General features: G+C 46.0%; 1 protein-coding gene across 3 annotated transcripts in view; it reads left to right on the top strand.

Moving 5' to 3' along the window:
• LOC311137669 (protein BANP-like) overlaps positions 1-14956 on the top strand; it is a 55781-nt gene that overhangs the window by 15573 nt on the left and 25252 nt on the right. Inside the window, exons 3-11 of one of the 3 annotated variants that reach the window (XM_084172196.1) lie at positions 1253-1341; positions 2483-2682; positions 3089-3190; positions 3446-3618; positions 5520-5759; positions 8042-8203; positions 9649-9779; positions 13260-13331; positions 14399-14443. In XM_084172196.1, the coding sequence (XP_084028322.1) occupies positions 1253-1341; positions 2483-2682; positions 3089-3190; positions 3446-3618; positions 5520-5759; positions 8042-8203; positions 9649-9779; positions 13260-13331; positions 14399-14443 (1214 nt within the window). Of the gene's footprint in view, positions 1-1252; positions 1342-2482; positions 2683-3088; positions 3191-3445; positions 3619-5519; positions 5760-8041; positions 8204-9609; positions 9780-13259; positions 13332-14398; positions 14444-14956 lie in introns of all 3 variants that reach the window. The other 2 variants (XM_084172195.1, XM_084172197.1) reach the window with 2 other exon arrangements.

Raw genomic sequence — 14956 nt, 5'->3', positions numbered from 1 at the left:
CTTGGAAGCAATTTCCAAATGCCTGAAGGTACCACGTTCATCTGTACAAACAATAGTACGCAAGTATAAACACAGTGGGACCAAGCAGCCGTCATACCGCTCAGGAAGGAGACGCGTTCTGTCTCCTAGAGATTAACGTACTTTGGTGCGAAAAGTGCAAATCAATCCCAGAACAACAGCAAAGGACCTTGTGCAGATTCTGGAGGAAACAGGTACAAAAGTATCTATATCCACAGTAAAACAAGTCCTATATCGACATAACCTGAAAGGCTGCTCAGCAAGAAGAAGCCACTGCTCCAAAACCGCCATAAAAAAGCCAGACTACGGTTTACAACTGCACATGGGGACAAAGATCGTACTTTTTGGAGAAATGTCCTCTGGTCTGATGAAACAAAAATAGAACTGTTTGGCCATAATGACCATCGTTATGTTTGGAGGAAAAAGGGGGCTGCTTGCAAGCCGATGAATACCATCCCAACCGTGAAGCACGGAGGTGGCAGCATCATGCTGTGGGGGTCCTTTGCTGCAGGAGGGACTGGTGCACTTCACAAAATAGATGGCATCATGAGGAAGGAAAATTATGTGGCTATTTGAAGCAACATCTCAAGACATCAGTCAGGAAGTTAAAGCTTGGTCGCAAATGGGTCTTCCAAATGGACAATGACCCCAAGCATACTTCCAAAGTTGTGGCAAAATGGCTTAAGGACAACAAAGTCAAGGTATTGGAGTGGCCATCACAAAGCCCTGACCTCAATCCTATAGAACATTTGTGGGCAGAACTGAAAAAGCGTGTGCGAGCAAGGAGGCCTACAAACCAGACTCAGTTACACCAGCTCTGTCAGGAGGAATGGGCAATGCTACCAAATACTAATTGAGTGTATGTAAACTTCTGACCCACTGGGAATGTGATGAAAGAAATAAAAGCTGAAATAAATAATTCTCTCTACTATTATTCTGACATTTTCACATTCTTAAAATAAAGTGGTGATCCTAACTGACCTAAAACAGGGAATTTTTACTAGGAATAAATGTCAGGAATTGTGAAAAACTGAGTTTAAATGTATTTGGCTAAGGTGTATGTAAACTTCCGACTTCAACTGTATATGGTTGAAAAATACATCCTCAGATGGGCGGGGCATGCTCGCTGCTAGGGTACATTTGGATAAATCACTTTGAAAGAGCTACATACCAGCAGAAACATTGCAGTTTTTTTAATGATCATGTGTGTGACTGCATGTGTGATTTGTGTTAGATGTGTTGGACAATCATGAAGATTGTGATGACAAGCCTGATAGGAAAAGGCCAAGGGTGGACCACAGCGCCCAGGATGCATCTCTAAAGGTAGGTTACTCGTGCACTACGTCGGGGGTATATTGGATACGATATGAACTTCTAAGCTGAGTCAGTCATGTGAGCATGTCAGTTTGTTTTTCATATGAAAATATATCATAAATTGCATTTATATATTGTTACGTTCCCCAACAAGAACTCAAAAAAACATAGCTCAACAGAAATAGGGAACAAAAAAATGAGCCACTGACAACCAGTACGAAACAGGTGGGATTTTAAAATGGGTTCTGAAAGGCATCCATTGGGGTGCCTACTGACTGGGTGCTGGCCAAGCAAGCTCAGGTAGGGTCTTAACACCCAACATGGACGCCCATGAGATTTGCCTGATAACAGAGAAGGTAAAGAAAAGAACCCATACCAACTTAGGTTAGGAAGTGAAAATAAACATGAAGCCAACCAAACAGGGAGACACAAAATATAAGGCTTTGTATTCACAAGCTTAAAGGGAGCGCTAAACAGCGGTCTAGCTCTTCCAACCTCTCTCATGCCGACTGGAACACTGGGCCAGCCGCTCTTAAATATAACCTGTGCCAGCACAGGTGAAACTAACGAGGCGACAGGTGCAATATATCCTGACCAATGAGGATGATTCAATCAGTGCGCGTCCCCACCTAAATAGAACCAACCTCAAAAACAAAAAACAAGTTATCAAATGTACCGCAGAAATGGAAGGTAAGTCACAGAAAATAGATGTTGTGATGCCAGCTACAGAGAAGTACTTGGATTAGGAGATTTTACTGCAGAAGCGTTACATATAGGGGGTGTTGAATGGTATTGTTCTGTCCTCCCAGGATGTCGGCCTGGGGTAGGATTAGACAGTGTTAATGTAGTGCAATGGAGTGGTGTCTTTTAAATGGGTTAATATTTGGTAGGGTATTTTTTTTATTTTATATCACCAAGTATAATGGATTGTACAGTAGGTGGCAGCATGCACCTCTAACGTTTGTTTGCGGACCGCCATAATACTATAGAAGAACGGAAACCAAAGCCTGTAAGAATAGGTCTACTTTAGTGCTTAGTCTCTAAGCTCATTGTAAAGAGGGGCATTTACTTCATCAACCACCAATGTGTAACATGCATTTATACACACACAATTCACTTTCTCTGCCTCGTTCCCTCTTCCTCTCTCCAGACCTTGTTGTACTCCATCAGCCAGACGATCTGCCAGCGTTTGGACAACATGGAGGCCAAGTTGCAGGTGGTGGAGGTGACGTGCCGGGCCCTGGAGAAGAAGCTGGACGCCGTGGTCAACAAGAACCAGGCACCCATCCAGGTCCCTATGGTGGCCGGCTCCCCTCTGGGGGCCACCCAGACCTGGAACAAAGTGCGCTGGTGAGTTAAAGTGTGGACCTGGGTCCATATTCATTAGGGTATATCGTAGCAGGCCATTTTGCAACGGCAAACAAAAACGAGAGTTTCTTATTGGACATGTTCAGATTTTCTTTCCTGTCTCAGTCTGTTTTTGTCCGGTGCCTAATGAATACAACCTGGTTAGGACTGGGGATCATGGTGGGATAAAATGCTTGGACTGGGACTGGTCAGGGTGAGATGAGGACTTGGAGACAAAGGGTGGTACACTGGGGGACATTGACACTGGTTGACTTGTACTTTATGAGGGAGTACTCATTCTCTTACAAGTGAGTGCTCAAGTAGAATGCGCCTATTCCCATGAACACAATTTGACACTGGAGCCTGTTGAGGTATTTGACACAGAAGAATTCCCCGTCTGCCCCTGCAGTGTTGTTCCACAGACCAATGTGATAGTGAGCCAAGACCGACTGAAGGGTCAGGAGGAGTCAGTAACTCGAGGGGCAGATTCACTGGAGAACCTCCTTAGCAAGTGAGTGACTGACACCTGTTTTTTTTCTGCCATCATGCAGAATGTAGAATCGCATAAAGAACAAACAATGTTGTGCATGAAACTGTGATCCCCACTAAAGTTTGATCTACACAGAACCGTCATAACACAATGGTACTCAGAACCCTGCAGAGTTTAGTGGCTCAAACAGAACACAATGGAACACAGTTTGGCTCGGCCCATGGGTCCCTGTGTTGATACCTCGCTCTAACTAAGCCTCTGTGTGTGTTCCATCAGCACGGTGGGTGGGCGGAGGCAGAACACGTTCCTGGTGAAGGTGCCGGCGCCGGAGGACAGCCAGGAGGAACAGGAGAGCGGCTCGGAGGCTAGCGACTCGGTGTCCAACAGTGGCCAGGCCAACAACGCCCAGAGCACCCAGAACGTCACCCTCATCACCCTCAACTCCGAGGGTACGGCCCTGTCGGAACACACAACACACTCATGCACAGACACACACACACTCACGAACACACCTACACAGAAACCCATAAATACACACACACAGAGAAACCCAGAAACACAAACGTGTCCCAAACATGGTTTGAAGTGTGAATTGTAAAGAAAAAGCAACTTGAACTATTTAGCCCTGTCACCATTTTGGGAATTGGGCTGGAGTCTTCTCAGTGAGACAGATGCATCAACAGATTTGAATTCAAATGCAGCTGGAATTTGATTTGTGGATGTGACGTATGTTGCCTGGCACTTCTTCCTTAACGCCCAAATACTACCACCTGTGTTGGTGTATAATGGTGCTGTGTTGAAGTTTCAGTCTGTATCATTACCAGCTTAGACATCTGTGGTAGCTAGTGTCTCACTCGGACTGTTTTGAAGTCTTCTAGGATGGTCTCACTCTGTCGAGACTCAACGGCTTTCCCAGTGGTCACTTACAAGCCTGAGGAGAGGACATGTTTTTCTGATTGAGCAAAGTCTCACTCTGCAGCTCATGCTGTTGTTTTTGTTTGTGCAGTTTTTCGTGGTTTCTGGAGTTCCTTGGTTAGCTTCAAAGACGTTCCACGGACACATATTCATTTATTTGCAGCTGCAAGTTTCCATGGCGACGTGTCTTTGTCAGTGTTAGCCGGAGGGCACCATGTGGTTTTCAAAAAGGAATCGTGTGTGCCTGCCTGGGTGTGTGCGTGCGATATCCTTCCACTTCCCTGCATCTTACTCTCTTTATCAATTTCACTGTCAGCTGTCTGTCTCTCCACACCTCTTCATAGAGAGGTCTCTGGTTACTACTCTTGATAGATAGATATACAGTGAGTGTACAAAACATTAAGAACACCTTCCTAATATTGCACCCCCCCTTTGCCCTCAGAACAGCCTCAATTCGTTGGGGCATGGACTCTACAAGGTGTTGAAAGCATTCCACAGTTGTGTCAAGTTGGCTGGATGTCCTTTGGGTGGTGGACCATTCTTGAAACACACGGGAAACTATTGAGCGTAAAAAACCCAGCAGCGTTGCAGTTCTTGACACAAACCCGTGCGCCTGGCACCTACTACCATACCTCGTTCAAAGGCACTTAAATCTTGTCTTGCCCATTCACCCTCTGAATGGCACATCTACACAATCCATGTCTCAATTGTCGCAAAATCCTTCTTTAACCTGTCTCCTCCCCTTCATCTACACTGATTTTGAAGTGGATTTAACAAGTGACATCAATAAGGGATCATAGCTTTCACCTGGTCAGTCTGTCATGGATAGAGCATAATGTTTTTTACTCTCTGTGTAGATAGATATAGCTATCCTATACGAAGTGTGTTGTTCCTTGTTGAACTCTGTAATGCCCCAGGGAGATGTCATCCTATTGTTAGAGAATGTCACAACACTCATAATAACCTCTAGGACTGTGTTGGTGTACTCCTGATGGTCGCCACAAGGCTGTGCTGTGGTATCAGCACTAGCAGAGATTGGGAAGGTGTAAGCCTATCTTTTTAATAATATGCCATTTAGCAGACGCTTTTATCCAAAGCGACTTACAGTCATGCGTGCATAAATTTTTGTGTATGGGTGGTCCCGGGGATCGAACCCACTACCTTGGCGTTACAAGCGCCGTGCTCTGTCATATTTTTGTTAGCGGGGTTACAGGTACATTATTGTCAATTTACACACTTTATACCTCATGTATCTGTAGGCTGCCACAAAAAATCCACTAATTTGAATGGGTGTCCACATACTTTTGTGTATATATAGTGTATGACAGACTGGAAGCAGCACAGGGTCACCTGCAGAGCAGTTTTGGGGGTTATACCTTTACCACTGTACTCACTCACCCACCCACTTAACACCCCCTTTCACCGCTCTTTATAGACGACTACCCAGCAGGTACGTGGCTTGGTGACGAGAATAATGCAGAGATGCGTGTGCGCTGCCCTGTGTTGCCGGGCGACATGCTCCACATTAGCACCAACTGCCGCACGGCGGAGAAGATGGCGCTGACGCTGCTGGACTACCTTTTCCACCGCGAGGTGCAGGCCATGTCCAACCTGTCAGGCCAGGGCAAGCACGGCAAGAAGCAGCTGGACCCACTCATGATCTACGGCATACGCTGTGAGTCACGCACACCAACTCACTCACTCACTCACACACACTTGACATGCCATTGACTATTTGACCAACTGCCATTGACAAACTGACCATCTCATCCCCTGCCATTGACCAACTGACCAATCTTTCCCCATAGATGTATCATAGGCAGGGTTCAATCACTTCACCCTTTAGCACTTAGGTTACCCTTTGACCCTGTCACAACGGCCACACCCTCAACTCCAAATGCTCCCGTTGTAGTGTAGCTCCAGTTCCATCCAGTGAGCACAGACCTGAATCTCTCTGCATTCCCCAGGCAGGTTAGAACAACACACATTCATCATGGAACACATGCATTCATGCGTAACACATTTTACAACATACCAAACTCCAAATGACAAGCACATGTAAGTCTGAGTGTTCATGATGGGGCCGTAGCTAATGCGCTGACCCCTTTGATTCCTAATTAAGCTTAAATGTCTGGTGAGGGGAGCCAGGGGAGAGGAGGGGAGCCAGGGGAGAGGAGGGGAGCCAGGGGAGAGGAGGGGAGCCAGGGGAGAGGAGGGGAGCCAGGGGAGAGGAGGGGAGCCAGGGGAGGGTGGCTGTGGTAGAGGAGTATTTATTGGGAGTAGTCTCGTGTGTTGTGTGGTGAGGGAGTTGCACAGGGAGTGGGCTCTGTCACCCCACATCTATTACTCTCTGTTGATCGCAGGTGCCGTGCAGGAGTGGCAGAGTGTGTGTGCACTTGGCTTGTGTGATGCAGGTGTTTTGTGTGTCTTTGTGTAATTCAGGTGTGTGTGTTTATGCAATTCAGGTATGGTGTGTGTGTGGAGACAGATTTGGGCTGATACAGGTATGTGGGGGCTGGAGCAGGACCAGGTGACTTGCTCACAGTAGGCAGGTTTCCATTGACCCAGGTTTATTCGACAAAATCTTTGCATGTGTAATGGAAACGGCATATAAAGGAGAAATGTTCTGAAAATCGACAACATTTTGTATCCGTTCGACAGGAGTGGATATTTCTGTCGACAAACTTTCTCTATTGCGATAAATTATGATGGAAACTGTGTTTTTCGATTTAAATGATTGCCAAATCATTTTGAAGGTACGCAGGGCACGTGATGTCACCGCGTAACTATAAAGCTCCACTCAACATTTAATTCTAAATGCCTACTACATGCAAAATCAATTTTTTTTTTACTATAAAAATGTTTCTTTGCAGGACGAAGATTGTCCTGACTTTCAAGAATGCCTGAATTGCTTCACCTTGCTTTTCTGGTTGGCTGGCAAGTTTAACCATCCAATTATTTCAGATCTACAGGAGTGCAAGTTTCACTATGGCACAGACCGTGATGATACTTTGGCACATGAGAATTGTTAGAATATGGCAAATTTTAATTATTGCATTCTATCCATGCTGGCTTTCGCCGGCTACCTGAGACATGAAACAGATAGGTGGGAGGGCATACAGGCTGTCGCCAATTTATTAATGCGCAATTTGCCTAAATGGGTAACACTTCAACCACTACATTTTTATTAGACACTAGGTTTTTACGATATTTTTTATTTGTCATTACGTTCAGCTATTTTTATCGCACGATAGTTAAATGGAAACGCACTCTAGCAGGCAATTGTCACATCTATTTTCTATGCAAACTTTCTAAATGTCGACCAAAAATCACTGGACAAGTTAATGGGAACATAGCTACTGACTCTGCCTGCCTGTCCAACTGGGACTGGTGAGAGAGCACCTGCCTTGCCTGCCTGTACACGACCGTCAGGTGTTGGTGTGTGTGCTAGAGGCCAACTCCCTCTACGTCCCCCTTCCCCCTCCCCGTGTCTCAACTCCTCCCCTCGGGCGACAGCAGCCTCATTAATCGGGTTCGAAAGAAGCTGTCAACTCCTCCGTCTCACCCTCAAACCAGCTGCTAACATAACCGCACCCTCTCACATGTTATATATCCACCTACATGGTATAGTCCCCAGTGTCGGAGATTGGGATGATATGAGGTGCTATCAGTGTACCTGACCACCTGTACCTTGACCACCAGATTTAGAATCTAGCTAGAGTTTTCAGTGCTTCTGACATTTTGACAGCTCAGGCAGAGTTGCATTGATAGTGGGACAAGGTTGCACTGTACAAACTACACACAGAGACTTGGCATGAACTGCTGTCCATATTAAGCAATTCATATGACTATTTCTACCTTGTCATGGTGAGTTAACCATCTTAAACTGAAGTCATCCTAACATGGTTAAATGAAATGACCCTGAACTCCTGTGCCCTCGGTCATTGTTCCCCTCAGGTCACTTGTTTTATAAGTTTGGCATCACTGAGTCAGACTGGTACCGGATCAAGCAGAGCATCGACTCCAAGTGTCGCACGGCATGGAGACGCAAGCAGCGCGGCCAGAGTCTGGCGGTCAAGAGCTTCTCCAGACGTAGCACCAACACACCGGGCAGCTCAGGTAGGCAGGATACTTGGGGTCATCGCACGCACACACACTTTATAGTAAAAATAGTATTTCCTCTCACTTATGTAAGTGTATATAAGGAACCCAGTGAGTAGTGCAGATGCAGAGTGTAGCAGATGGTTCTAATCTTCACAACACAACAACGCCTCCTGTCCTCCCCTCCCTATGATCCATCACCTCTCACCCCTGAACAGCGAGAGTGGGACAGCAGGGGAAACCCAAATATCCTGTGAGCCCACACCAGGGGTGTACGCTGTACAGTCACAGCCCGCTCCTCCCAGGCCACACACGCACACAGAGCAAGTTCTCTTACACTCCGCTTAATAAAACTGCTTCAACATTAAACTAACTTTAAACAGTTATTTGTTAATGAATGTGGAGAGTGAGCTAACACCAAAAGTACAGTCTCCTCGAGCCACCTGGCTCTCGCCTCACTGCCAATGGCTGTGCTGGGGATTATTTACACACTACAGTACATGGGTTGTGTCCCAGATGGCACCCTATTCCCTATATAGTGCACAACTTTTGACCAAGGCCCACAAGTCTCTGGTCAAATGTAGTGCACTATATAGGGTTAAGGGTGCCATTTGGAAGACACCCGTGGTCATGCTGAAGGTTGGAAGATGGACCTCTTACTGGCAGTATATACAAAACATAGCTATGATATGAGCTGTACCAATCAGATATCTGTGCCCCGTGTTTTTTATACCATGATATTATTATTTTGAGTACGAGTCCTTTAGGCCTGCTTTGTCACATCCGTGTGGTGGGAATTCCTCAATGTAGGCCTACATCAATCTAGCAACAAAAACCCATATTCTCATAGTGAGCACGCACACACCAGTGTAAAATAATCACACACACCCCCAATGAGATAGTAGATGGAGCTATGGTGGGCTGATGGGGGACGTGGGCTGTGGATGTGCTAGTGGTGGGTGTTTGGCTGCTGGGTCATGAGTGTGTTTGGACTGCTAGCTTGAGAGTCCTTGTTGTGTATTTAGACATGATTGATACAGTATAAACACACACCATCATCCAGCAGATGGCCTGAGCTGTTGCCAAGTATTCCTCTAGAGGTGAATGGGCTTTTATTTCAGCCTCCCCCCTTCCACCTAATGGATCTGGGGGAGTCGGTCAATAATCTGTTCCTAGATCTGTAGCTCAGCTGGTAGAGCACGGCGCTTGTAACGCCAAGGTAGTGGGTTCGATCCCCGGGACCACCCATACATAAAAATGTATGCACGCACGACTGTAAGTCGCTTTGGATAAAAGCGTCTGCTAAATGGCTTATTATTATTATTATTATTAGATCTGTGTCTAAGCTGGGTAACTTCTATCCAGAGTATATTTTCTACCACATCTTACTGCATCCTACTGTTAACTCTATTGCGTTACACTAGTGCCTCATCCTGCCCTGTGCTCATGCCCCTCCTCCCCAGAGGGTGGCGCTGTGGCGGAGGCGGCTCACATGGAGGGAGTGGCCCAGCAGACTCTACACTACACCCTGGCCAACCAGGCTGTCCAACAGGTCCAGATCCACCGCATAGGAGAGGACGGACAGGTCCAAGTGGTGAATGTCACCGTCTCCCCCCACTGTCTGCGTCTCCTCTCTCCTTCCTGCCCCACTGCCCTGATTTCTCTCTGTTCATCTCTCTATCTCATCCTCTTTTGCTTCCCTCTCATTCTCTTACCTGCCCTGTTTCTCTCTCTGGCTTACTCCCCCCCCCCCTTCTATCATTTTTGTTTCTCCTCTTGTGATCTCTCTTCTATTTCTCTCTGTCGCTCTTTTCTCTTCTCTTTTTCCCCTCTTTTCTTTTGCACTCCCCATCTCTCTGCCTTCGGTCTCGGTTCTTCTCTCCACAAACCCCTGTGCGCGCGCACACACACACACAAACACACACCTTTCCTCCAGTTCCTTAGTCATCCAAAGGTCCCAGATTGAGTCTCTTATCTATGTTGTATGGGGGTTAGATCATCTCACCCTTCTACACCAAGACTGTGTACAATGCTCCACAGGAAGACGGTGTGTCAGTATAGCAGAGTTCCATCATGCATAGAGATTGGATGACCTTATACAGAGGTCACACTCAGGTCCACTGCATCACTATGGGTGTGTGGGCCAACAGGAAGTAAAAAATATAATATATATTTTTAAAGAGCAGCAGTAAAATAACAGTAGCGAGGCTATACACAGGGGGTGCCGGTACAGGTTAGTCGAGGTAATATGTACATGTAGGTACAGTTAAAGTTACTATGCATAGATAATAAACAGAGAGTACTGCACCATAAAAGAGGGGGTGGATGGGGGTGACGACGACAATGCAAATAGTCCGGGTAGCCATTTGATTAGCTGTTCAGGAGTCATATGGTTTGGGGGTAGAAGCTGTGAAGAAGCCTTTTAGACCAAGACTTGGCGCTCCGGTACCGCTTGCCATGCGGAGAGAACAGTCTATGACTAGGGTGGCTGGAGTCTTTGACCATTTTTAGGGCCTTCTTCTGACACCGCCTGGTATAGAGGTCCTGTATGGCAGGAAGCTTGGCCCCAGTGATGTACTGGGCCGTTTGCACTACCCTCTGTAGTGCCTTGCGGTCGGAGGCGGAGCAGTTGCCATTCCAGGTGGTGATGCAACCAGTCAGGATGCTCTCGATGGTGCAGCTGTAGAACTTTTTGAGGATCCATACCAAATCTTTTCAGTCTCTTGAGTGGGAATAGACTTTGTCGTGCCCTCTTCACGACTGTCTTGGTGTGTTTGGACCATGATAGTTTGTTGGTGATGTGGACACCAAGGAACTTGAAGCTCTCAACCTGCTCCGCTACAGCCCCGTCGATGAGAATGGGGGTGTGCTCGGTCCTCCTTTTCCTGTAGTCCACAATCATCTCCTTTGTCTTGATCATGTTGATGGAGAGGTTGTTATCCTGGCACTATGGTGTTGAATGCTGAGCTGTAGTAAATGAATAGCATTCTCACGTAGGTGTTCCTTTTGTCCAGGTGGGAAAGGGCAGTGTGGAGTGCAATAGAGAGTGCATCATCTGTGGATCTTTTGGGGCGGTATGCAAATTGTAGTGGGTCTAGGGTTTTTGGGATAATGGTGTTGTGAGCCATGACCAGCCTTTCAAAGCACTTCATGGCTACAGACGTGAGTGCTACGGGTCTGTAGTCATTTAGGCAGGTTACCTTGGTGTTCTTGGGCACAGGGACTATGGTGGTCTGCTTGAAACATGTTGGTATTACAGACTCAGTCAGGGACAGGTTGAAAATGTCAGTGAAGACACTTGCCAGTTGGTCAGCGCATGCTCGGAGTACACGTCATGGTAATCCGTCTGGACCTGCGGCCTTGTGAATGTTGACCTGTTTAAAGGTCTTACTCACATCGGCTACAGACAGCGTGATCACACAGTTGTCCGGAACAGCTGACGCTCTCATGCATGCTTCAGTGTTGCTTGCCTCGAAGCGAGCATAGAAGTAATTTAACTCATCTGGTAGGCTTGTGTCACTGGGCAACTCGCAGCTGTGCTTCCCTTTGTAGTCTTTAATAGTTTGCCACATCCGACGAGCGTCGGAGCCGATGTAGTACGATTCAATCTTAGTCCTGTATTGACGCTTTGCCTGTTTGATGGTTCGTCGGAGGGCATAGTGGGATTTCATATAAGTGTCCGGGTTGGAGTCCTGCTCCTTGAAAGCGGCAGCTGTACCCTTTAGCTCAGGGCGGATGTTGCCTGTAATCCATGGCTTCTGGTTGGGGTATGTATATACGGTCACTCTGGGGACAACGTCATCGATGCACTTATTGATGAAGCCAGTGATTGATGTGGTGTACTCCTCAATGCCATCGGAAGAATCCCGGAACATATTCCAGTCTGTGCTAGCAAAACAGTCCTGTAACTTAGCATCTGCGTCATCTGACCACTTCTTTATTGACCGAGTCACTGGTGCTTCCTGCTTTAGTTTTTGCTTGTAAGCAGGAATCAGGAGGGTAGAATTATGGTCAGATTTGCCAAATGGAGGGCGAGGGAGAGCTTTGTATGCGTCTCTGTGTGTGGAGTAAAGGTGTTCTAGAGTTTTTTTTCCTCTGGTTGCACATTTAACATGGTGGTAGAAATTAGCTTGATAGCCTGAGTGCCAGTCTGTCTGTGCTTTCATGGCAACTCTGTGTCAGTTATTGCCATGCCAAATTGAGGGGGAAAATAATGTTTATAAACATTATTTGAAGATTGCTGTGACGCCAGTAAGACTGTTTTGGCTTGACAATGACAGCAAAAGAATTGGCAAGAGCACAAACCAATCTGGGATCAGGCTAGCAGCTTGACTCTGTTGTAAATGTTTAGACGTGGTGAAGAGGCAGAGAGCGTTATGGGAAATGCTGCTAATATTATAATCTATGTTAGGTCAGAGTGTGCTGATGCTGGCCGTGCCCCACGCAGACTAAAACGCTTTCTCAAAAGTCCGGAACCGGTTTCAAAAAAGGTTACTATTTATTTGGGAGAAGTATAGTTGTGCATACAACGACAGGCTAAGCGCAGGCTAAGGCCAGAATTCCACCCTTGCGGACTATTAAAAAGTAAACAATCATTATTTGTGATAAAATTGAAATGTTTAGTTTTGTGTTCATCTCTGTTGACCCAGAACTAAAATCTTGCGTAATTTGGTCAGATGCTAGTCTGTCCATGAGAGATTTGTTTTGGGTTAATATCCAATGAAAATGCAATATTATCATGTAGAAAAATGACATTTTCAAGTGATCTTCCTGGTTAACTCCTATTTAAAAAAAGAATAATCTGTTATCGATAGTGCAGGGTTATTAAAGTCTGACATTATCCCGGAAAGAGAGTGGGAGGGAGAAGGAAGGAACTGGGTGGAGAAGGAGGGATGAGAAGGAAAAGGTATTAGTGAGTAGACCTGGGTTAAACTATTTGAAATAATTGATTGAGCTTGCCTGGCTTAATGGACCAATGTAGTATTCCTGAAACCCGTATGTGTTAACGGTGCCACACACACATTGTGAGTTCTTGTTCTCTCTCACTTTCTCTCTTCGCTCTCTCCATTATCAGATCCCTCAGGGACATCTCCATATTGCCCAGGTGCCACAGGGGGAAGAGGTGCAGATCACACAGGACAGTGAGGTAAGTGTTTATTTCTGTCAGCCTGTCTGTCTATCCGGGTATCCCAGTGAGTGACTGAGGGCACTTTAATAGCCAGTATTAAAGTCATTAGGCAGAGTTCACCGTCAACAGATGTTAAATGTTAACAGTGCTTGTTTAAATCTACCGCCTGCCTATGCATGGGTTATTATACTATTTGTTTCCAAATAATACCCAGATTGCCCATGTCTCTCACCAGACAGCCTCACATGCACACAATGGCTTGGCTCTTTGAGAATCTGACCCAAAACCACAGTGTCTGAGAAATAGTTATCTGCATCAGCATTATAGTTAAACATTTGTAATAATATGTGGGGTAGATATTTATTTTGAGGCGACATTCTACGCGCACACACACACACTTGAGTAGATGTATACATACACATACTTGAAAATATACACATGCACACATACTTGCAACCATCGTGTGTACACAAACAAACACCTGCACTCATGCAAATATGGCTGACACACCGACCAGGTATTCTACGGAGGTTCCTAACATATACAACCAAGACACAGGGAGAAAGAAAGTTTGAGAGAGACTGAGGAAGAAAAGCTCTAAAAGCCTTTCCTGCTCTTTGTGATCGGACGCCAGAATTTTATTTTTTTCACTCAATGATTTTGTTTGTTTTGGGAGTTCAAAGCATAGCAACAAAATCCCACTTCTCCCAACTGTCACTCAGTGTGTTTTCATTAGGAACAGGGCCCTCCTCATCAAAGCCATTGGTTTCAGCATGTTGGAAAAGGAAATAAAGCTATTTGGGAGGGATTACCATGCTGCCTGTCCATATGGCAGCTCCGACAGCGTTAAATATGAAATACAATTAGGAGTGAAAACAGCACAGAGGGAATATAGCTAAATTGGGCTTGTTTTTCATGTGGTCTTGTTAATGTCATGGTCTCTGTGTGATTTGTTTATGCTGTGTGAGTGAATGATGCTGTGATCGGTATGCTTATTATACAGCATGATTAGTGTGTGTTTACAAAATGTGTGTGAGACTGATGCACTCAGGCTGTCTGAATGATCCCTCTCTTCTCTCTTTCAGGGGAACCTTCAGATCCACCAGGTGCATGTTGGGCAGGATGGACAGGTAAGTCCCTTCACCCCCTGCAGTAACTTTATCCTTAAGTTTCATCACGGAAAACACTTTAAAATGTTTTTGCAACAGAACACGTGAAGTCCAGGTACCTCCTCCGTTTTAGGCCGTTTTCTTCAATTTGGTGCCTAATGAACACGACCCATGGAGGTTTAAGGTTTAAAGTTCCCACAGATTCTTCATTAATTCTGGGTTACCTCAGTGTGCTGTACCCCCTCTTTCCTGCAGACCCCACAAACACACACCGAGAGGAGCTAGCTCTCCATCCCTGTCTGGTCTGCCTCTCACTCTGGCTCTCTCTCTCTCTGGCTCTTCCTCTCTGGCTTCTAATCTTTCGTTCCATTGCTCTTTCTCTGTCTTATGTGCCTTTCTCACTGTCTGTGTCTCGCATGCTTTCTCAACTTCCTGTCAGTCTTTCCCCCCACCTCCATCTATCCAACCTTCCCTTCTCTCCTCTCTTTGTGGGTAGAGGAGATGATGGTGTGTTTAGTACAGAAGGCTCTGTTC

This window comes from Coregonus lavaretus (assembly GCF_964263955.1).
Source record: "Coregonus lavaretus genome assembly, chromosome: 11".
NCBI lineage: Eukaryota > Metazoa > Chordata > Actinopteri > Salmoniformes > Salmonidae > Coregonus > Coregonus lavaretus.
This window is presented reverse-complemented; position numbering and strand designations above follow the sequence as displayed.